This window comes from Bos mutus, chromosome 22 (genome assembly GCF_027580195.1).
Source record: "Bos mutus isolate GX-2022 chromosome 22, NWIPB_WYAK_1.1, whole genome shotgun sequence".
In the NCBI taxonomy this organism is placed as follows: Eukaryota; Metazoa; Chordata; class Mammalia; order Artiodactyla; family Bovidae; genus Bos; species Bos mutus.
The window spans coordinates 69851958-69874115 of NC_091638.1; the positions used below are offsets into that span (position 1 = coordinate 69851958).

General features: G+C 43.0%; 1 protein-coding gene across 1 annotated transcript; it reads left to right on the forward strand.

Annotated features, from left to right (window-relative positions):
- Window positions 1–1584: 1584 nt before the first annotated feature.
- LOC102285961 (pregnancy-associated glycoprotein 1-like) lies at window positions 1585–17683 on the forward strand. Its single transcript, XM_070359080.1, is given in 11 exon segments — window positions 1585–1637; window positions 2706–2810; window positions 2812–2854; window positions 11072–11189; window positions 11288–11406; window positions 12606–12654; window positions 12657–12798; window positions 13722–13841; window positions 15515–15653; window positions 15741–15839; window positions 17534–17683. Coding segments are annotated over 11 exon segments (1137 nt in total).
- Window positions 17684–22158: the final 4475 nt, after the last annotated feature.

A 22158-nucleotide genomic window follows, 5' to 3' on the forward strand; every position in this document is an offset into this window, starting at 1 on the left:
CATATATGTGTGTCATTTGTCAGTGATGTCATATTCCCCCTGTTGGGATTTAACCACGAGAACTGAATTTAAACAATGTGCAAAAATGAGTGTTATGACACAGTGTCCCATCTACACACATCTGGTGACTAGGAGAGGCTCCTGTTGTATTCAAGGGACAGTCATTGATAGATCTCATGCAGGAATAGGCCCTGGGAGTCCTGGATGAGTCATTAAACACGATTGTCTTTACTTGGCTGCCACAGTTGTTTTGTCTTCTTTGATTGGGAAGACATTTCAAAATTATTTTTTTTTGTATGTTTGGTTTGGCAGACAAAATTTTTCACGGCATAGACCCTATGGGGAAATTATATCAGAAATATATCCATTTATTTTCAGCAGTTAAATTCGTTGGTTTGTATGTCCCCGGTGATCTTTCTTTATAAATAGAAAGGAAACACACATGTTCAGTATGCATTCAGTCTCTTTTTATATCAACTGACATGAATTAAATTCCTCTCCGTCCCCACTGCATTCCCAACTCTAGGCGAGAAATAAAAACCTGCAGAGACTGAATGCTGATTCCAGCACATTGCTGTGGAGATTTTGTTCCCACTGTTTTTTTTTTTTTGTGTGTGTGTGGAAAAAATCAGTTGCTAACATTAAAATCAGTAGATTGTACATAAATATCCAAACTTCCAATTCTCCTGAAAACATGGCCAACTGGTCTGCTTTCCAGCATGGGTGAAGTGGAGGAAAGGCTGCTCCCAGTTGTAAGGCCTGTGCCGCCCAGGGTTCAACATGGCCACCTAGTCCTAGTATCATATCTCCTGCCTCCTGGGGCCATGACTCTGTGAGAACTAGACTGATAGGTCTCTTAAGATAAAGACTACTTTGTTTTCATCAACTTTGACTTTGAAACCTTTAACCCAGAACCTAGCACACAGTTCTTCCTTGTACGTTTGTTGGATGCTATAAAATATCTTGTGGATGTGTATGACATTTCTTCCAATATTGAAACCATGCAATTTAAATACTGCTCTGCCCTAAATCTTTGATGCAGACTGGCATCATAGGTGCCCCTGATGTCTGCCATCAGACCCACTACCTAAAGCCAACTGGGCTTTATGTCCCTGCCTGAAGTCTTCACTTTGCCATTTGACAACCTATCCTCCTAGCAATCTTCTCGCCAATGAGGACAGCCATGCATATCTCATGAAGTGGCTAGGAAGATGTCATGAAACAAAGAATGTTGAGCATGGCCCTTAGTATCCATTTTTATGATGTTCTTAGCAGTTTTCTCTCCAAGTAGGCAAGGTTCTCCATCTTCTTAGATGTCCATGCAGATCAGTTTGATTTTCCAGCCAAGCTTCAAGGAAGAGATTACAGTTCAATTCTCTGTATTCCAAAAAGCTTCAAAGTCCACTCACCAAGGACACTGATGAAGGTAAAGATTTTATCGAGACCTTTGTGTTTTTTTCAGACCTATTATTGGCCTAAAGGGCTAAACTAGGGCATGTCAGAGCATATATAACTAGGGGCTCCTGGTCACCACTACATGCTAAGAACCTGAACTTCCTGAGTACTTGGAGCCAGGAAAGAAGCATGAAGTGGCTTGTGCTCCTCAGGCTGGTGGCCTTCTCAGATTGCAGAGTCATGTAAGTATGGAGACTGTAAGCCACATCATCTTCCTTTCTGTGATTTTTCTTTTCATCTGATTATTCTTCTACTCATCAGGTTTAGAACAGAATGGAATATTTCCCTGACAATCTTAAAGTTCAACCCTTAAATATTGATAAGTACCTTGCTATAGGAACTGTGGGACCCAAGGTTCTTGGTGTAGATTTGCATAGTTGCACAACTCTGGGGTCCAGTCATGTCATGACCTATTGAAATTGGAACTCCTTGCAATTGTTCAGTGCACAGTCAATGCAGATGTAGGTGTGGTCCTGTGGAATAGCACTTTTCTACCTTTTATTTAGCATGTTCTTTGTTCCCTCTCTACTTCAGTGTGTATATGTCTATGTCTGCATCTCTGTATCACTATCATTTATCTCTCCATCCCTTTGGAAGTCTCTGTGAGTGTATTTCTCTCTGTGGTGTTTTCTTTTAACTTTTCTTTTAATTTTCTACATTTCCTGAACTTGTTCCCTATCTCCTGGATTCTTCTTTCAACTCTCTCTTCTCTTTCAACTTGGAGAAAGATTGGGAGAGCTACTTATACACTGTTTTATATCTGACAAGCAGTGTGACCACAGCCAATTCACAAACCTCTTGCATTTCAAATTCCTCCCTTGTAAAAGAGGATAGGAATCCCCCTTCTACCTCCTTCCCTGAGCTTCTATGAGAAGGATACAGTGGGATGGCAACAGCAATGCTAGTGGCTGTCATTGTTGAGACTTCCTATTTATCAGGCACCTTATATCCATCACTTCACTTATCCCCAAGATATCCTATTTGGAGGGTTTGAATCATTACATTCCACCATTTTACCAAAGGGGAGACTGAGACCCCACATGGTCATATGGCTTACCCAACATTACAGAACAGAATCTTTATTCAAACCTATGTCTTTTCCATGGAATATGCATAAAATTCTTATAATAAGGTGACTCATAAAAATGATTAGAAAATACACAGTGCCATTACAATGACAGTTATACCTTAACACTGACAGCTAATTGTAGCATCTTCTTTGTTTTCTTTGTCAAATGTTCAGTGAAAAGAATACCTCTAAGGAAAGTGAAGACCATGAGAAATACCCTCAGTGAAAAAAAAATGCTGAACAATTTCCTCAAGGAACATGCTTACAGACTGTCTCAGATTTCTTCTAAATATAACTATTCACCCCAGAGTCCATAAGAACATCATGGATGTGAGTGTTTTCTAAATTGGGAGGGCATTTCTCTGATAATGAATGATGTTGAGCATCTTTTCATGTGTTTGTTAGCCATCTGTGTGTCTTCTTTGGAGAAATGTCTATTTAGATCTTTGGCCCATTTTTGATTGGGTCATTTATTTTTCTGGAGTTGAGCTGTAGGAGTTGCTTGTATATTTTTGAGATTAGTTGTTTGTCGGTTGCTTCATTTGCTATTATTTTCTCCCATTCTGAAGGCTGTCTTTTCACCTTGCTAATAGTTTCCTTTGATGTGCAGAAGCTTTTAAGGTTAATTAGGTCCCATTTGTTTATTTTTGCTTTTATTTCCAATATTCTGGGAGGTGGGTCATAGAGGATCCTGCTGTGATGAATGTCAGAGAGTGTTTTGCCTATGTTCTCCTCTAGGAGTTTTATAGTTTCTGGTCTTACATTGAGATCTTTAATCCATTTTGAGTTTATTTTTGTATATGGTGTTAGAAAGTGTTCTAGTTTCATTCTTTTACAAGTGGTTGACCAGATTTCCCAGCACCACTTGTTAAAGAGATTGTCTTTAATCCATTGTATATTCTTGCCTCCTTTGTCAAAGATAAGGTGTCCATATGTGCGTGGATTTATCTCTGGGCTTTCTATTTTGTTCCATTGATCTATATTTCTGTCTTTGTGCCAGTACCATACTGTCTTGATAACTGTGGCTTTGTAGTAGAGCCTGAAGTCAGGTAGGTTGATTCCTCCAGTTCCATTCTTCTTTCTCAGGATCGCTTTGGCTATTTGAGGTTTTTTGTATTTCCATACAAATTGTGAAATTATTTGTTCTAGCTCTGTGAAGAATACTGTTGGTAGCTTGATAGGGATTGCATTGAATCTGTAAATTGCTTTGGGTAGTATACTCATTTTCACTATATTGATTCTTCCAATCCATGAACATGGTATATTTCTCCATCGACTAGTGTCCTCTTTGATTTCTTTCACCAGTGTTTTATAGTTTTCTATATATAGGTCTTTAGTTTCTTTAGGTAGATATATTCCTAAGTATTTTATTCTTTCCATTGCAATGGTGAATGGAATTGTTTCCTTAATTTCTCTTTCTGTTTTCTCATTATTAGTGTATAGGAATGCAAGGGATTTCTGTGTGTTGATTTTATATCCTGCAACTTTACCATAGTCATTGATTATTTCTAGTAATTTTCTGGTGGAGTCTTTAGGGTTTTCTATGTAGAGGATCATGTCATCTGCAAAGAGTGAGAGTTTTACTTCTTCTTTTCCAATTTGGATTCCTTTTATTTCTTTTTCTGCTCTGATTGCTGTGGCCAAAACTTCCAAAACTATGTTGAATAGTAATGGTGAAAGTGGGCACCCTTGTCTTGTTCCTGACTTTAGAGGAAATGCTTTCAATTTTTCACCATTGAGGATAATGTTTGCTGTGGGTTTGTCATATATAGCTTTTATTATGTTGAGGTATGTTCCTTGTATTCCTGCTTTCTGGAGAGTTTTTATCACAAATGGGTGTTGAATTTTGTCAAAGGCTTTCTCTGCATCCATTGAGATAATCATATGGTTTTTATTTTTCAATTTGTTAATGTGGTGTATTACATTTATTGATATGTGGATATTGAAGAATCCTTGCATCCCTGGGATAAACCCACTTGGTCATGGTGTATGATCTTTTTAATGTGTTGTTGGATTCTGATTGCTAGAATTTTGTTAGGGATTTTTGCATCTATGTTCATCAGTGATATTGGCCTGTAGTTTTCTTTTTTTGTGGGATCTTTGTCAGGTTTTGGTATTAGGGTGATGGTGGCCTCATATAATGAGTTTGGAAGTTTACCTTCCTCTGCAATTTTCTGGAAGAGTTTGAGCAGGATAGGTGTTAGCTCTTCTCTAAATTTTTGGTAGAATTCAGCTGTGAAGCCGTCTGGACCTGGGCTTTTGTTTGCTGGAAGATTTTTGATTACAGTTTCAATTTCCGTGCTTGTGATGGGTCTGTTAAGGTTTTCTATTTCTTCCTGGTCGAGTTTTGGAAAGTTGTACTTTTCTAAGAATTTGTCCATTTCTTCCTCGTTGTCCATTTTATTGGCATATAATTGTTGATAGTAGTCTATTATGATCCTTTGTATTTCTGTGTTGTCTGTTGTGATCTCTCCATTTTCATTTCTAATTTTATTGATTTGATTTTTTTCCCTTTGTTTCTTGATGAGTCTGGCTAATGGTTTGTCAATTTTATTTATCCTTTCAAAGAACCAGCTTTTGGCTTTGTTGATTTTTGCTATGGTCTCTTTTGTTTCTTTTGCATTTATTTCTGCTCTAATTTTTAAGATTTCTTTTCTTCTACTAACCCTGGGGTTCTTCATTTCTTCCTTTTCTAGTTGCTTTAGGTGTAGAGTTAGGTTATTTATTTGACTTTTTTCTTGTTTCTTGAGGTGTGCCTGTATTGCTATGAACTTTCCCCTTAGGACTGCTTTTACTGTGTCCCACAGGTTTTGGGTTGTTGTGTTTTCATTTTCATTCATTTCTATGCAAATTTTGATTTCTTTTTTGATTTCTTCTGTGATTTGTTGGTTATTCAGCAGCGTGTTGTTCAGCCTCCATATGTTGGAATTTTTAATAGTTTTTCTCCTGTAATTGAGATCTAATCTTACTGCATTGTGGTCAGAAAAGATGCTTAAAATGATTTCTATTTTTTTGAATTTACCAAGGCTAGCTTTATGGCCCAGCATGTGATCTATCCTGGAGAAGGTTCCATGTGCGCTTGAGAAAAAGGTGAAATTCATTGTTTTGGATGAAATGTCCTATAGATATCAATTAGGTCTAACTGGTCTATTGTATCATTTAAAGTTTGTGTTTCCTTGTTAATTTTCTGTTTAGTTGATCTATCCATAGGTGTGAGTGGGGTATTAAAGTCTCCCACTATTATTGTGTTATTGTTAATTTCTCCTTTCATACTTGTTAGCATTTGTCTTACATACTGCAGTGCTCCTGTGTTGGGTGCATATATATTTATAATTGTTATATCTTCTTCTTGGATTGATCCTTTGATCATTATGTAGTGACCTTCTTTGTCTCTTTTCACAGCCTTTGTTTTAAAGTCTATTTTATCTGATATGAGTATTGCCAATCTTGCTTTCTTTTGGTCCCTATTTGCATGGAAAATCTTTTTCCAGCCCTTCACTTTCAGTTTGTATGTGTCCCCTATTTTGAGGTGGGTCTCCTGTAGACAACATATGTAGGGGTCTTGTTTTTGTATCCATTCAGCCAGTCTTTGTCTTTTGGTTGGGGCATTCAACCCATTTATGTTTAAGGTAATTACTGATAAGTATGATCCCGTTGCCATTTACTTTATTGTTTTGGGTTTGAGTTTATACTCCGTTTTTGTGTTTCCTGTCTAGAGAATATCCTTTAGTATTTGTTGGAGAGCTGGTTTGGTGGTGTAGAATTCTCTCAGTTTTTGCTTGTCTGAGAAGCTTTTGATTTCTCCTTCATACTTGAATGAGATCCTTGCTGGGTACAATAATCTGGGCTGTAGGTTATTTTCTTTCATCATTTTAAGTATGTCTTGCCATTCCCTCCTGGCTTGAAGAGTTTCTATTGAAAGATCAGCTGTTATCCTTATGGGAATTCCCTTGTGTGTTATTTGTTGTTTTTTCCTTGCTGCTTTTAATATTTGTTCTTTGTGTTTGATCTTTGTTAATTTGATTAATATGTGTCTTGGGGTGTTTCGCCTTGGGTTTATCCTGTTTGGGACTCTCTGGGTTTCTTGGACTTGGGTGATTATTTCCATCCCCATTTTAGGGAAGTTTTCAACTATTATCTCCTCAAGTATTTTCTCATGGTCTTTCTTTTTGTCTTCTTCTGGAACCCCTATGATTCGAATGTTGTAGCGTTTAATATTTTCCTGGAGGTCTCTGAGATTGTCCTCATTTATTTTAATTCATTTTTCTTTTATCCTCTCTGATTCATTTATTTCTACCATTCTATCTTCTAATTCACTAATCCTATCTTCTGCCTCTGTTATTCTATTATTTGTTGCCTCCAGAGTGTTTTTAATTTCATTTATTGCATTATTCATTATATATTGACTCTTTTTTATTTCTTCTAGGTCCTTATTAAACCTTTCTTGCATCTTCTCAATCCTTGTCTCCAGGCTATTTATCTGTGATTCCATTTTAATTTCAAGATTTTGGATCAATTTCACTATCATTATTCGAAATTCTTTATCAGGTAGATTCCCTATCTCTTCCTCTTTTGTTTGTTTTGGTGGGCATTTATCCTGTTCCTTTATCTGCTGGGTATTCCTCTGTCTCTTCATCTTGTTTAAATTGCTGAGTTTGGGGTGTCCTTTCTGTATTCTGGCAGTTTGTGGAGTTCTCTTTATTGTGGCGTTTCCTCACTGTGTGTGGGTTTGTACAGGTGGCTTGTCAAGGTTTCCTGGTTAGGGAAGCTTGTGTCGGTGTTCTGTTGGGTGGAGCTGTATTTCTTCTCTCTGGAGTGCAATGAAATGTCCAGTAATGAGTTATGAGATGTGTATGGTATTGGGGTGACTTTGGGCAGCTTGTATTTTGAAGCTCAGGGCTGTGTTCCTTTGTTGCTGGAGAATTTGCTTGGTATGTCTTGCCCTGGAACTTGTTGGCCCTTGTGTGGTGCTTGGTTTCAGTGTTGGTATGGAGGCGTTTGATGAGCTCCTGTCAATTAATGTTCCTTGGAGTCAGGAGTTCCCTGGAGTCAGGGTTTGGACTTAAGCCTACTGCTTCCAGTTATCGGTCTTATTTTTACAGAAGTTTCAAAACTTCTCCTTCTATACAGCACCATTGATAAAACATCTATGTTAAAGATGAAAAGTTTCTCTACTGTGAGGGTCACTCAGAGAGGTTCACAGCGTTACATGGAGAAGAGAAGTGGGAGGAGGGAGTTAGAGGTGACCCAAATGAGATGAGGTAGAATCAATAGTGGAGAGAGTGGGGTAGCAGTAGTCACTTCCTTATGTGCACTCCACAACTGGACCACTCAGAGATGTTCATGGAGTTATACAGAGAAGAGAAGAAGGAGGAAGGTAACAGAGGTGGCCAGAAGGATAAAAGGGGGGAATGAAAAGGAGGGAGACAGATCCAGCCAGTAATCAGTTCCCTAAGTGTTCTCCACCGTCTGGAACACACAGAAATTCACAGAGTTGGGTAGAGTAGAGAGGGGTTAGGGAGGAGACACAGGCGACCTGGTGGAGAAAAAGGAGAGTCCAAAGGGAGAGAAAGCAGTCAAGCCAGTAATCTCGCTCCCTAGTTAAAAATGGGTCCTGAAAATTGGGTTCTTAAAGGTACAAAATTGATAACTAATACCAAAAAGCAAAAATTAAAAATCTAGAGTAGAGTTTGGAATTTCAAAAATACAGTGTTAAAAAAAAAGGAAGAAGAACCATAAAGAGAGAAAACAAACAAACAAACAAAAACAAACAATGTCACAAAAATCATAAAGAAAATACAGGTACAAAATTGATATCAAATACCAAAAGGCATAAATTAAAAATCTAAAGTAGAGTTTGGAATTTCAGATATACAATGTTATATAAAAGAAGAAGAGAAAGAAACAGAGAGAAAAAAAAAAAAAAGTCACAGAAATTTAGGTACAAAATTGATAACATATACCAAAAAGCTAAAATTTAAAAACTAGAGTTTGAAATTTCAAAAATACAATGTTAAAGAAAAGAAAAAAAAAAAAAAAAAAACAAGGTCAAAAAATTATAAAATATATATATAGGAAGTTTGCTGAAGAAGAATAAAATAGGGTCTCTCTCTCTTTTTTTTTTTTTTGCAAAGTAATAGGTTATAAAAGTGAAAATTAAAGGAACAATAGAGGACTTAATTTTTTTTAATTAAAAAAAAAGAAAGAATGATCGTAAAAATAGTAAAAATATATCTAGGACTTTTTCTGGTTTTGTTGTGAGTATTGTGGGTTCAGTTCATTTTTGGCTAGTTCCTTGGTCCGACTTATATTTCTCAAGATCTATAGGCCCCTTCCTATGTAGTCTGTAGTAATCACAGGGTTTTCATCTATTGCCTGTAGCTTCCAGGGCGTTTCCCTCTGTTATAGCTTCTTCTGTTTGCTGGTCTCTTCAGTGTCTGGCTTCCACCCTGACACAAAGGGGACAGTGGAGGAAACTTTTTTTTTTTAAGCTCACTTGTTCAGTTGTGCTGTGGGGAGGGAGGGAGGGATGCTGCAAACAAATAACACTGGCATGCGCTCGCAGTGCCTCAGCCACACTGGGTCTGCCCCTGCTCACGGCGCGTGTAGCCTCCCTGCCCACACTGCTCGGGCTCTAGGTTATTCCACCGGGAACAATCCGAGGCCAGCCCTGGGCTGCATGTACCTCCCAGGTCCAAGCCGCTCAGGTTCAGGCACTCGGGTAGTCCTCAGAGGCGCAGACTCAGTTGGGCCTGCGTTTTGTGCTCTTCCCAGGTCCGAGCAGCTCAGGTGATGAGGTGTTTGGCAAGCGCCGATACTGCGACTTATCGCCTCCCTGCCACTCGGTTATCTGGGTGTAAAACCGATGCACCTTCTCAGGCAGATGTTAACCGTCCAGACCCCCAAGCAGTTTTAGTTAGCAAAGAAGCCTGCCTACAGTTTTATAGATAATGTCTCTCTGGGGCTGCGATTGCCCCCTTCTGGCTCTGGCTGCCTGTCACCAGAGGGGGAAGGTCTGCAGCCGGCTATCTCTGTTCAGTTCTTTGTTCCATGCGCGGGCCTGGCGGTGTCTCAGGTTGGGGCTGGCTTTTCGCGTGGTAGATATTCCACAGTCTGGTTTGCTAGCCCAAATTATTTCGCTCCGATAGTGCTCAGGGTATTCAGGCCAGATTTTACTCTAAGCGATGCAGCCCGCGCTGCGCCTTCCTGTGCAGCCCCCGCTTGCTAATGGCGTGTGCAGGCATCTGCACTGCTTCTCCGCTGGGGGAGTTACCGTAGGGCTCGCAATCTGCGAGTTTTAATTGTTTATTTATTTTTTCTCCCTGTTACGTTGCCCTCTGTGCTTCCAAAGCTCGGCATAGATTTGGCAGTGAGAAGGTTTCCTGGTGTTTGGAAACTTCTCTCTTTTTAAGACTCCCTTCCCAGGACAGAACTCTGTCCCTCCCTCTTTTGTCTCTTTTTTTGTCTTTTATATTTTTTCCTACCTCCTTTCGAAGAGTTGGGTTGCTTTTCTGGGTGCCTGATGTCCTCTGCCGGCATTCAGAAGTTGTTTTGTGGAATTTACTCGACGTTTAAATGCTCTTTTGATGAATTTGTGGGGGAGAAAGTGTTCTCCCCGTCCTACTCCTCCGCCATCTTGGCTCCTCCCCATAAACATCCATTTCTGTGTCAAAGATGTGTCATTAGTTTGAGAGAGATTGTTCCTTCTGAGAAGAAGGCAATGACAACCAGCTACAGTACTCTTGCCTGGAATAACCCAAGGACGGAGAGGCTTGGTAGGCTGCAGTCGATGGGGTCGCTAAGAGTCGAACACCACTGAGTGACTTCACTTTCACTTTTCACTTTCCTGAATTGAAGTGGAAATGGCAACCCACTCAAACTAGTTTCACAGATGAAGAAGAACCACAGCAGTAAAAAGTTACTGAACCTGTATTCAGTTTCCACAGATGCAGGAACCACAGCAGGAAAAAGTTACTGAACCCGTAATCTAACATAATAATCTGGTTTACTGTTTTTAGATTAGAAAAGGGCTTATTTTGTCTTCAAGAATGCCCATGCCAGCCTGAGATAGGCAACCTGCATTAAGTCCTGGAAATAAATGTCACATGAAATGGAGGAGCCTGGGTCACCTGTGTGGTGTTGATTGGATGTGGTCTGAGTTTAGAGGGAGTGGCTGGGGTTGATCAAGAAGGACCTCCTGGAGAAGGGGGTGCTAAGGCTGGGTTTGAAGAGACTACAGAGCTTCTCAAATGAAGGCACCAGGACTTCCCTGGTGTCCAGTGGTCCTGGAGGCCCAGTGGTTATGCCTCTGGGCTTCCAATGCAGGAGGTACCACTTCAATGCCTGGTCATAGAATCAATATCCTGCATACAATGTAGCACAGGAAAAATATATCAAATGCAGATACCTCTCTGTGACCAAAGTCTGTGAGCTGCACGGTGGTTAGAAAGTGATCTCAAGAGATATGTGACACCCAGAGGGAGGCATCAGTGTGGGAATAGAGGGTAGCCAGTTCTGCACTAACCCACTCCCTCCTTCTCCCTGTAGATGCTCTACGTGGGTAACATCACCATTGGAACACCCCCTCAGGAATTCCAGGTTGTCTTTGACACAGGCTCATCTGACTTGTGGGTGCCCTCCATCTTTTGCAACAGTTCAGCCTGTTGTGAGTACAGACACCCCCTACCCGGACCATCCTTCACTTGCCCTGCCACCCTGTTTCCACCCTTGGCACCTGATGACACTCATCTCTTGTGTCTGCAGCTACACACATTAGGTTCAGACATCTTCAGTCTTCCACCTTCCGGCCTACCAATAAGACCTTCAGGATCACCTATGGATCTGGGAGAATGAAAGGAGTTGTTGTTTATGACACAGTTCGGGTAACAATGTAACAAATGCTGAGTCAGGACTGGCTATGGAGTGACCACTGCTTGCAAAACAGATGCAGGACCATCTGGCAGGACCCTTCCTAGCCTAACTCCCATAGATATTGGCCATCTTATCCACAGGATCCTGTCTCTGGGGAGGCAGTGCCCATGGTGACACATGAGCAAACAAATTAGCTAACCCAGAGAGTGGCTTGAGGTGTGGACTTGCAGCTCCTCTGCCCATGAGCAGTTCAAGGTTCATTTTGCTGGGAGCGAGAAGAAGGGATAAAAGCACCCACTTTTATATTCACAGACTGTTCCAGGCACTTTCAGGTGATAACTGGTTTAATCCTGCAACAACCCCACACAGCAGTTACTCTGATTAGCTCATGAGACATATGAGGAAACTGAGGTGCAGACAGCAAGGGCCTTGCTGAGGGCACACATGTGGTAAAAGGTGGAGTTAGGCTGGCTTTTCAGGACTGAAGTTGCTGTGGGGTGTTTGGGGACAGGATAAAACTGATCTGGGGACCCTGGGGGCAGTCAAGGGCTTCAGGTATCCAGAGTGGGAAACTGGAGGCCTGAGAAGTCAAGGGGCCTGATAAATGAGTTCTCACTCTAGAGGACCCTTGAGAGTCTAATAAACCTATGGCCTGCCTCCCCCAAAATACTTGAGTAGTTCCCCTCTCTCTCTTTCTCTCTCATACACACTCACAGAAATATACACATATCCCCAAAAGTGAATTTCCCAGGCAGTAATTTCATAGAACCCTGCAAGCAAGATTGTGTTTTTGGCTTCTGTCTTCCTGGACAGATGCAGAATCCACAGTACATTACAGAGAATGCAGTCCATTCCTGTCATTAGGTCACAGTGATGCCAAAGAGAAGGCTATCTTGCTCTCGATTGTTTTGTCCATAAGGTGGCACCAATGGGACCTGGCCTGACTCTTGGTTGCCCCACCTGTACAGAAGCCACGAGGCCAATTTGACTCACTCAGGTGGTGTTTTTCAGAGGGGCAGATGTTTTAAAATTCACAGCCTCTCTCAAATGGAACCCAAATTCCCCTCCCAGCTTGGTCTAACCATCTGTGGGCCACCAAAGACAGAGCCCAGCCTCAATTCTTCTCTGAGGATCTAATGGCAATGCACCCCAGCCCAGTCCTAGCCCCACTTCATGTATCTGTAAGTGGGAACACTCTTCTCTCCCACAGATTGGGGACCTTGTAAGTACTGACCAGCCATTCTGTCTAAGCCTGGAAGAATCTGGTTTGAGGGCAGAAGATTTGATGGCATCTTGGGCTTGAACTACCCCAACATATCCTTCTCTGGAGCCATCCCCATCTTTGACAACCTGAAGAATGAAGGTGCCATTTCTGAGCCTGTTTTTGCCTTCTACTTGAGCAAGTAAGTCTGAGATGGACAATCCTTTCTCCAAATTAGCTGTAAGATGCTTTCAGTTGCACAAAAATTATAGAACACTTGATAAAGAAGTATCCTGAGAGATAATCTAACCCAGGATAACTATGGCCCCAGGGCCCTACCTGGCTTCACCACTGGCTTTTATAAATAAAATTTTATTGGAACACAACCCTACTCCTGGGCTCAAGACCAGTAACTTGGTCTAGGGGGTGAGTGAGGAGGAAGGCTAATGGAAGGCAACAGGAAACAAGTTGAAGGAAAAGGCATTAGGATTTGCTTATGAATTTGATAAGGAAGGAAGGAGAAGGATGGTGGATATCTTTCCTTCCTCATTAGCATTTCACTGGGAGCCCAGGACCAGCTACCCAATTTGTAGGAGCCAGTGAAAAATGAAAGTGTGGGACACAAAACTCTGGAACCCTTGTTCAAGAAATATTAGGCATTTCAAGACAGGGAGAGCAGAGGTGGGGTCCCTTCTGAGTGTGGGGCCCTTTGGACAGTAGAGGTCACAGGCCAGTGGAGCCAACTCTGGGTGACCTGAACCCACACCCTTAGAACTCCCAGGCCTTGATTTTCCTGAAAAATGACAAGGTGGACAAGGGGAAAGCCAAAACACTTCAGCACCCTGTCCTCTGAGGGTGTCTGAGCACTCAGGTCACTGGAGGTCCAGGGCATCTTCAGAAGACATAGTGGGTGGAGCCCAGCCAAGTGATTCAGCTTCTAACCTCCTCTGTGCCACTCACTAGCCAGTAACAGACCTCAGTCTGGATCTCAATCTCTCCTAGACGCTATTTCTGCATCTGTACATGGGGACCTTATTAGGGCCTTGATGGGTGGACAAGCACAGCTCTCAGACAGTGCTGTTGTTACTGTCCTCCAAGGATCCCCCCCCTCTCTTCTCTCTACAGAGACAAGCAGGAGGGCAGTGTGGTGATGTTTGGTGGGGTGGACCACCGCTACTACAAGGGAGAGCTCAACTGGGTACCATTGATCCAAGCAGGGGGAGACTGGAGTGTACACATGGACCGGTAAGCCTCTCCCTCTGAGGGTCAGCCCAAGTGATGCTCCCACTACTGTACATGGACACAGGCAGACACACACAAATGCATTCTCAGACACACAGTCACACAGACATATACACCACCCACAATGACACAGACAGACACACAGACACATGGAAACACACAAGCAGACACATATAAACATACACAGAGACACATAAAAACATGCATAGCTAGTCAGAGACACACAAGCACACACAGAGACACATACAAACACACATACAAACAAACACACAAGCACATAGATACACAAACAACCCATGGGTTCATAATCCCCAGGCCTTCTGAGCAAGGCTCTGACCAGGGTCCTAAAAGGGTCACCAGAGGTCTGTGCAGCTGGGAGAGGGCTGCACCCACTGCCCTTTGAGGTGGGGAGCATGGTTAGAGGACTCTACAGTGTGGTGAACAGAGGATCAGGGAGAATTTCACCAGCCTGAACAGAGTTATGATAAGATGACCAACTGTCCAGGGCTACCTAGGACATAGGAAGTTCTCAGTACAGATAAATGTCATTTTAAAAACAGGGACAGTCCTGAGAAAATGGGGAAAACTGGTCTTCTTAGGGAGCAGCTACCCAGCAGTGGAGAGAGGTTGGCTGCAGTCTTAAGACGTGAAAGCAACTAATAAAAAACACACCACATTCTTGGGCACACAGTGGGACAGGGGCTATAACAGAGAATCAGGAAGGTGGGATCCAGGAGTGACCTGAGGACAAGAGGCATAATTGATAGGATTCTGTGTGATACCCTCAGACAAAAGCTGACCTGTCCTTTGGAGTTTCTGTGGGCTAGTCATGTATTTCCTGGCCAGGGTCTCAGGGTCTGAGCTGGTTGTAGGAGCAGTGCTGGGAGACACCCTCTCCCAGAGGAGCCCCTCTCTCCCCTACTATGAGAATCTGCTGCCCCTGTGAATCTCCATCTTCACTCTGTGTGTGACCCATTATTTGTTCCCCATCAGATACAGCTCTCTGGATGTTTCTTATTGTTTTCTCAGTCTTCATTCACTCATTGAACAGACAAGCATTGGGCATCCACTGTGTGCCAGGCACTTTAGGGAGGCAAGGAGAATAAAACTCGCCCTCACATCTAAGAAGGCAGATGTACATGAAGTGACTCACCCACATAGTGAATTGTGACTTTGGTACATGCTAGACATGAGGAGGAGAAGGCAATGGCAACCCACTCCAGTACTCTTGCCTGGAAAATCCCAGGGACAGCAGAGCCTGGTGGGCTGCCCTCTATGAGGTCGCACAGAGTCAGACACGACTGAAGTGAGTTAGCAGCAGCAGCAGCAGACATGAGGAAGGGTCTACAGAGAGTGACCAAGACAGGAGACTGATAAACACCGGGGAAAGACTTCCCGAAAACAATACAATTAAGGTGGAATCTGGAAGATGAGAAGAAATTTGCTAGTCAAAGGGGAGTGGAGTCTTCTAGGAAGGAAGACCAGCTTGTGTCAAGGTACAAAATATCCTGGTGTATTCAAGTACTGCATTCAAGGATGTCAAGAAAGGTGCTGTGTCGAGAGCAAAGGAAAAGAGGGCAAGAGACAAAGGGCTGTTTAGGAGACAGTCAGGAAGGGGGCAACTCTGGGGAGACTCAGAGTGACCTTGATGCCCGCTTTCTTCCATTGTCTCTCAGCATCTCCATGAAAAGAAAGGTTATTGCTTGTTCTGGCTGCAAGGCCCTTGTGGACACTGGGACATCACTGATCAAAGGCCCAAGAAGACTGGTCAATAACATACAGAAGCTCATCGGTGCCACGCCACGGGGTTCCAAGGTGAAGGGTCATGCCCCAGGGTCACTCCCAGTCTCCACACACAACAAGGATCTCCAGGGCCAACCTCTCTCCCTCTCTCTCTAACAGCACTACGTTTCATGTTCTGTGGTCAATACCCTGCCCTCTATTATCTTCACCATCAACGGCATCAACTACCCAGTGCCAGCTCAAGCCTACATCCTCAAGGTGAGGGGACAATACTGAGGGTGGTTCTCAAACTGGAGCTTGCAGGAACCCTTGGGCTGCTGCTGGGAGGAGGGCGCCCTCTGGAGGCCATGTCACACCATTGCAGATGCTGCTGAGCCCTGTGGCTGGGCCAGTGCCTCCCACAAAACCAATCACTTGAGATTAAAGGGCCGTGTGGGACACTGATCTTCCTGAAATAAATGTGGAGATGCCACACCATATGGCATGGTGGGAGTCAGGAGAGAGGGGAACACTAAGGTCCTCAGTCCTCAAAGAGCTTCAATTCAATCTGAACCCTTAGGTGCATGAACATGAAAGTCAGCTCTAGCAGTCCCTGAAATAGGCCATGTTACAAGGAGAATGGCTGGGGACAGTCCCAGTGTGATGTCCCAGCATAAGTTAACAGTCTCCCTTCCCTTCTCAAAGTTTTTCTGGTTTGGATGATAAATTACATGGTCAGCCTAGTTCTCAGCTGCATCTTCCCCTTGCTCTGGCCAGGTGCCTCCTTTGTGAGTTGGGATACCCGACCCCTCTGTGGGGAGGTTGGATACTAAGGTGAATAAAGGGTGCACAGTGACTGCTCAGCCCTGGCACAGGGTGGAGGCTTCATGTCAGCTCCCTGTGGGAGTTCAGAGCAGGCTGATGGGCTCAAAGAAGGCTTTGAGGAAGAGAGGGAATTTCAGGAATTCTAAAACCACAAACTCATTGAGCCATATGGAGGGTTGCTTGGTTCTAGGCAAAACTGCACTGGATTCCATGCAAATGGCATCTCAAGGTGGTCTGCACTGGGGCACTGGGGACTTACTAGGGGTGATGAGGGCTACAGACTGACCAGTGGGGATGGGGAACCAGAGTACATTACCCACCCAAGCCTGGAGTGGCCAAAGAGGGTGAGTGTGGGCCAAGGAGGCTTCTCAGAGTTCCTGAGTTAAGTCTTCAAGAACGTGTTGTGGGCACTGCTCTATTTAAGATGGATAACCAACAACGAGTTACTTTGTAGCACAGGGAACTCCCCTCAGTTATATGACAGCCTGGATGGGAGGGGTGTCTTTGGGACCAGGATACCTGGATACATATGGTTGAGTCCCTTTACTGTCCACCTGAAACTCAGAATATTGTTAATCAGCTATACTCCAATACAAAAAAAAGTTTTTTTTAATAAAGTATGGATTGTGGGGATGCAGGAGGAGAACCAGCATTCTCTGCAGAGAAAACAAGGAGCAGGAGTCAGAAGAAAAGAAACAGGGAGTGAGGGGAACTATGGACACACTTGTTCTTTTCTAAAAAATTATATTGAAGTGTGGCTAATCTTCAGTGTTGCATTAAGTTCTGCTGCACAACAATGTGACTCAGTTATACACATAAAAATATATTTTTTTTTCTATTCTTTTTCATGTGGTTTATCACTGAATATTGAATATAGTTCCTTACGCTCTACAGTAGGACTTTGTTGTTTTTCATTCCTATGTTTCCCCAACTGCCAGTCCTCCACTCACCACACCCTTCCTCATGGCAACCTCATGTCTTGGCCCTCTTTGCTTTTGGATGAACTGTCATATCCCCTGCTGCTGAGAAAACCCATTGATACTTACCAAAAGAGGGAAATAAAACAAAGAATTATGCTGGGTTTGGATATTGGGGGGAGTTACTGGTAAGGGCTCATGCTGACTGGTGTGTGTCTCTGACTCCCCCAGGATTCTAGAGGCCGCTGCTTTACTGCCTTTAAAGGGCATCAACAGAGTTCATCTACAGAGATGTGGATCCTGGGTGACGTCTTTCTGAGGCTGTATTTCTCAGTCTTTGATCGAAGAAAGGACAGAATTGGCCTGGCACAGGCAGTGTGAATGCTTGGAGTGGTTCAGGAATCAGTAAGGCCACTCCTAACACACACTCACTCACACTTTGGGCACTCCTGCCCAGAATGCTGGTGAACTGTATTTGGTGGTCTTCACACTCTATTCTTAGTAAAGAATAAAGGGTTTCACTCTTAATGGTGCTGAATCAAATGGTTGCCTCTGTTTGTGTCTGGGACTGAAGGATCTAGAACCAAGTCTGAATCAAAATTGAAAGGAGCCATGCTCAAACTGGCTTCAAGGAAAATAGAGACTCATTTAAATGATTCTGGGAATCCAGGATACAAGAATCAAAGCAAATACAAAGATCTCAGTGACTAGACCCAAGAAATCAGAAGTCATGAATTCTCTCTCACCTTCTCTCTTTCCCTTCAGTCTACTTTGATGGTCTTAGCCTGGCAACATTTTTCCTTAAGGCTTCTACACCTAGTGAGGGATTTCAAGCTACCTGCCCTAGGGTTTTAAATCCTGAAGGCATCACCTAGTAAGGAAAAAAGTTTGCAGACATCAGAGTTCAAGGGTGTTCTCTGAATCACCCACCTCAGTTCACATGTACAGCCCTAGATCAGCCATCCTGGCAGGGACATGGGGTCTTATGACTGGCTTTACATGGTCTTTGGCCCTGACCAGGAAGCACACATGACTGTTAGTTTCCTCCAGAACTGCATGACTGAAGCTGGGAAGAGGCAGCCCCAAGGATAGTGACTGACAGATGGTCTAGATCATGGAAGAGTTTGTAATGACCCACCAACTCCACCACCTCCTCATTCAGAGGAATTATAAGGGATAATGAAATAGACTCTCTTTGTCCCATCTCAGATATTCTTGTCACTGGGCTTCTCCTCCAGGGGATTTTGGGTGAGGTACTTTATGGAGAGCTTGTTTCCCTTTTGCCCCACACCCAGTCACCAGGTCTCTGCCACATATGCCTGCTCTGTCCTTTCCAGTCCTACTTGGTAAGTGGTGGCCCCAGTGGATCCCTGAGCCATCCCCCTCCAGGGCCCAGAATGCCCCTTCCTTGGCCTCCAATGCTGCTGGGGAGAATGCAACACATGTATCAGGGGACCCAGGGTACACAGAGCCTTCAGCCTTTCTGAGCTTCCTCCAGGGGTGGAGCTACAAACTATTTGCTTGGAGCTGCCATGGTTAGGCACTTTTGCAGTGGAAGCATCCATTCTTTCCACCTGGAGGCCCTCAGTAGATGCCTCAGCTGAGACAGCAGGGGTCAGAGGTTGATTTCCTTTCAGATTGACTGGTTTGATCTCCTTGTTGTATAAGGGACTCTCAAGAATCTTCTCAAGCACCACAGTTCAAAAGCTCAATTTTTTGGCATTCACCCTTTCTTATGGTCCAGATCGCACATCTGTACATGATTACTGGAAAAATCATAGCTTTGACACTACAGACCTCTGTAGCAAAGTGAGTCTCTGCTTTTTAATACACTGTGCAGGTTTTTCATAGCCTTTCTTCCTTCCAAGGAGCAAGTGTCTTTTAATTTTGTGGCTGCAGTCAAGGTCCATAGTGGTTTTGGAGCCCAAGAAAATAAAATCTGCCACTGTTTCCACTTTTCCCTCATCTATATGCCATGATGTGGTGGGACAGGATGCCATGAATGTTGAGTATATTTTTGTGAATAGTTTTTTGAATGTTGAGTTTTAAGCCAGTTTTTGCATCTCCTCTCCTCATCAAGAGGCTCTTTAGTTCTTCTTTGCTTTCTGCTATTAGGGCAGTGTCATCTTCATATCTGTGGATGTTGATATTTCTCCCAGCAATCTTTATTCCATCTTGGGATTTATGCAGTCCAGCATATTGAATGATGTATCCTATATAGAAGTTAAATAACCAGAGTGAGAATGTACACCTTGTCACACTTCTTTCCCAGTTTTAAATCTTTCAGTTGTTCTGTGTCTGATTCTAACTGCCACTTTTTGACCTACATACAGACTTTTCAGGAGACAGGTAAGGTGATCTGGTACTCCCATTTCCTTAAGAATTTTCCACAGTTTGTTGTGGTCCACACAGTGAAAGGCTTTAGCATAATCAGTGAAGCAGATGGAAATGTTTTCTGGGATTCCCTTGCTTTCTCTATGATCCAATGGATGTTGGCAATTTGATCTCTGGTTCCTCAAACCAGTTTGTACATCTGGAAGTTTTCAGTTCATGTAGTGTTGAAGCTTAGCTTGAAGGATTTTGAGCATTACCTTGCTAGCAAGTGAGATGAGCACAATTGCATGATAGGTTGAACATTCTTTGGAATTGCCTTTCTTTTGGATTGGAATGAAAACTGACCTTTTCCAGCACTGTGGCCACTGCTGAGTTTTCCAAATTTGCTGACATATTGAATGCAGCACTTTTACAGCCTCATTCTTTAGGATTTTTAAATAGCTCAGCTGGAATTCCATCACCTCTCCTAACATTGTTTGTAGTGATGCTTCCTAAGGCCCACTTGACTTCATACTCCAGTATATCTGGCTTTACATGAGTGACCCAAGCATCATCCTATCCCAGTCATTATGACCATTTTTGTACAGTTCTTCTGTGCATTCTTGCCACCTCTTCTTAATCTCATCTGCTTCTGTTAGGTCTTTGACTTTTCTGTCCTTTATTGTGCCCATCCTTGCATGAAGTGTTCCTCTGGTAGCTCCAATTTTCCTGAAGCAATCTATACTCTTTACAATTCTATTATTTTCCTCTAATTCTTGCAGTGTTCACTTATGAAGACTTTCTTATATCCCCTTGCTATTCTCTGGAAGTCTGCATTCCATTGAGTATATCTTTCCCTTTCTCCTTTGCCTTTCACTTCTCTTTTTTCAGCTGTTTTTAAGGCCTCCTCAGGCAACCCCTTTTCCTTCTCACATTTGTTTTTCTTGGGGATGGTTTTGGTGACCACCTCCCACAATGTTACAAACCTCCATCCATAGTTCTTCAGGCTACCAGACCTAATCCCTTGAATCTATTTTTCATCTCCACTATAAAATCATAAGGGATTTGATTTAGGTCATAGCTGAATGTTCTAGTGGTTTTCCTTACTTACTTCAATTTAAGCCTGAATACTGCTTGCTTCTGCCTAAGCATTGTTGCCAGATCACCACCCACCACTCCCAGTGGGTGTGGAGCAAAAACACACAATTTGAGGACTGTTACCCTGGGTTTGTGCTTGGCTTTTCACATGCTTAGCTGTGTGACCTTGATCAAGTCCCTTAACCTCAGTTTTCTCATCTGGAAAATGGGCACCATGATGATAGTTCCACCTTCTAGATTGCATGTGTGCCTGCTAAGAACAAGTGGCCCTGAGAGGGCTTTCTGGGTTCCTGAGTCTGGAACAAATATGAATTATTCTGCCACCTGGGGAGAAGGAAATCTTCTGTTTAGAGGTTATGGCTGCCATCCCCAAGGCTAAATATTGATTCAAGCCAAATGACATCTATCTCTGAACCATGACACAGAACTCTGACTGAGCTGATGCTTCTGTTTTCTGGGCCCCAAGAGCTAATGATTACTGGCTCAGATTACTCCTTCCTCAGCCTTACCAGTCAGCCTTTCCTTGTCAACTACTTCTAGCCTGAAATCACACTGCAAGGAGAGTTGTAAGGCTTTTGGTCTCTTTTCAGTTTCCCACATCTCCAGCATAGCAACAAGTAGCTGTTATGGCTTCTTGTCATAGCAACAACTATGGCAACCTGTACAGTCCAATCTCAGCCTGTTAAATGAAACTGTCCCCATTTGGCCCCTCATGTTTAAATTACCTACAGTTGCCTTAGAAACCTTCCTATGCTTGCTGTTTAACAACCAAATATGTGTGGACTTGATCTAGTTTTCTTTCCCAAGCATGATTCCAACCATGCAATGAAGTAACCAGACATTTAGTCATCTAACTACCCACAGGAATTGACAAAAGCAAACCACCCATCCATTTCTTGCTTGCCCCAAAACAACATTGAAGTGATCTGCTGAAACAATGTGATACATTGGCATGTACACTCCAGAAGGGACACTTTTTCTGGATTCGTTTTCCACCTAGTGCAGAATGTCTACCACAAGCCTCACCCTCCAGCAGCTGGTCACCTGGTTTTTGCAGACTCAGCCCACCCCAGATCCCTTCAATCCCTCAGTAAAATCTAGAGAACAAACTCAGTCAAAGCTCTCTCTCCTGCAGAAAACAGTTTTTTTTTTTTTTTTTTTTAGAAAACAATGTTTGGTAACACATTCAAAATCTTGTGCTCCTTGCCTTGGATTCAAGGACCTGCACCAGAGGATGGGAAGCCTCCCCTTCCACCTAAATCTTTCTCCACTCCAACCAGGACCAGAGCCTTCACTGGACCCTGTGTCCTCATTGGTATTGTTCAGTTGCTAAGTCATGTCTGACTCTTTGTGATTACATGTTTGGCAACAAAACAGGCTTCCCTGTCTTTCACTATTTTGTGGAGTTTCCTCAAACTCATGTCCTTTGAGTAGGTGATGCCATC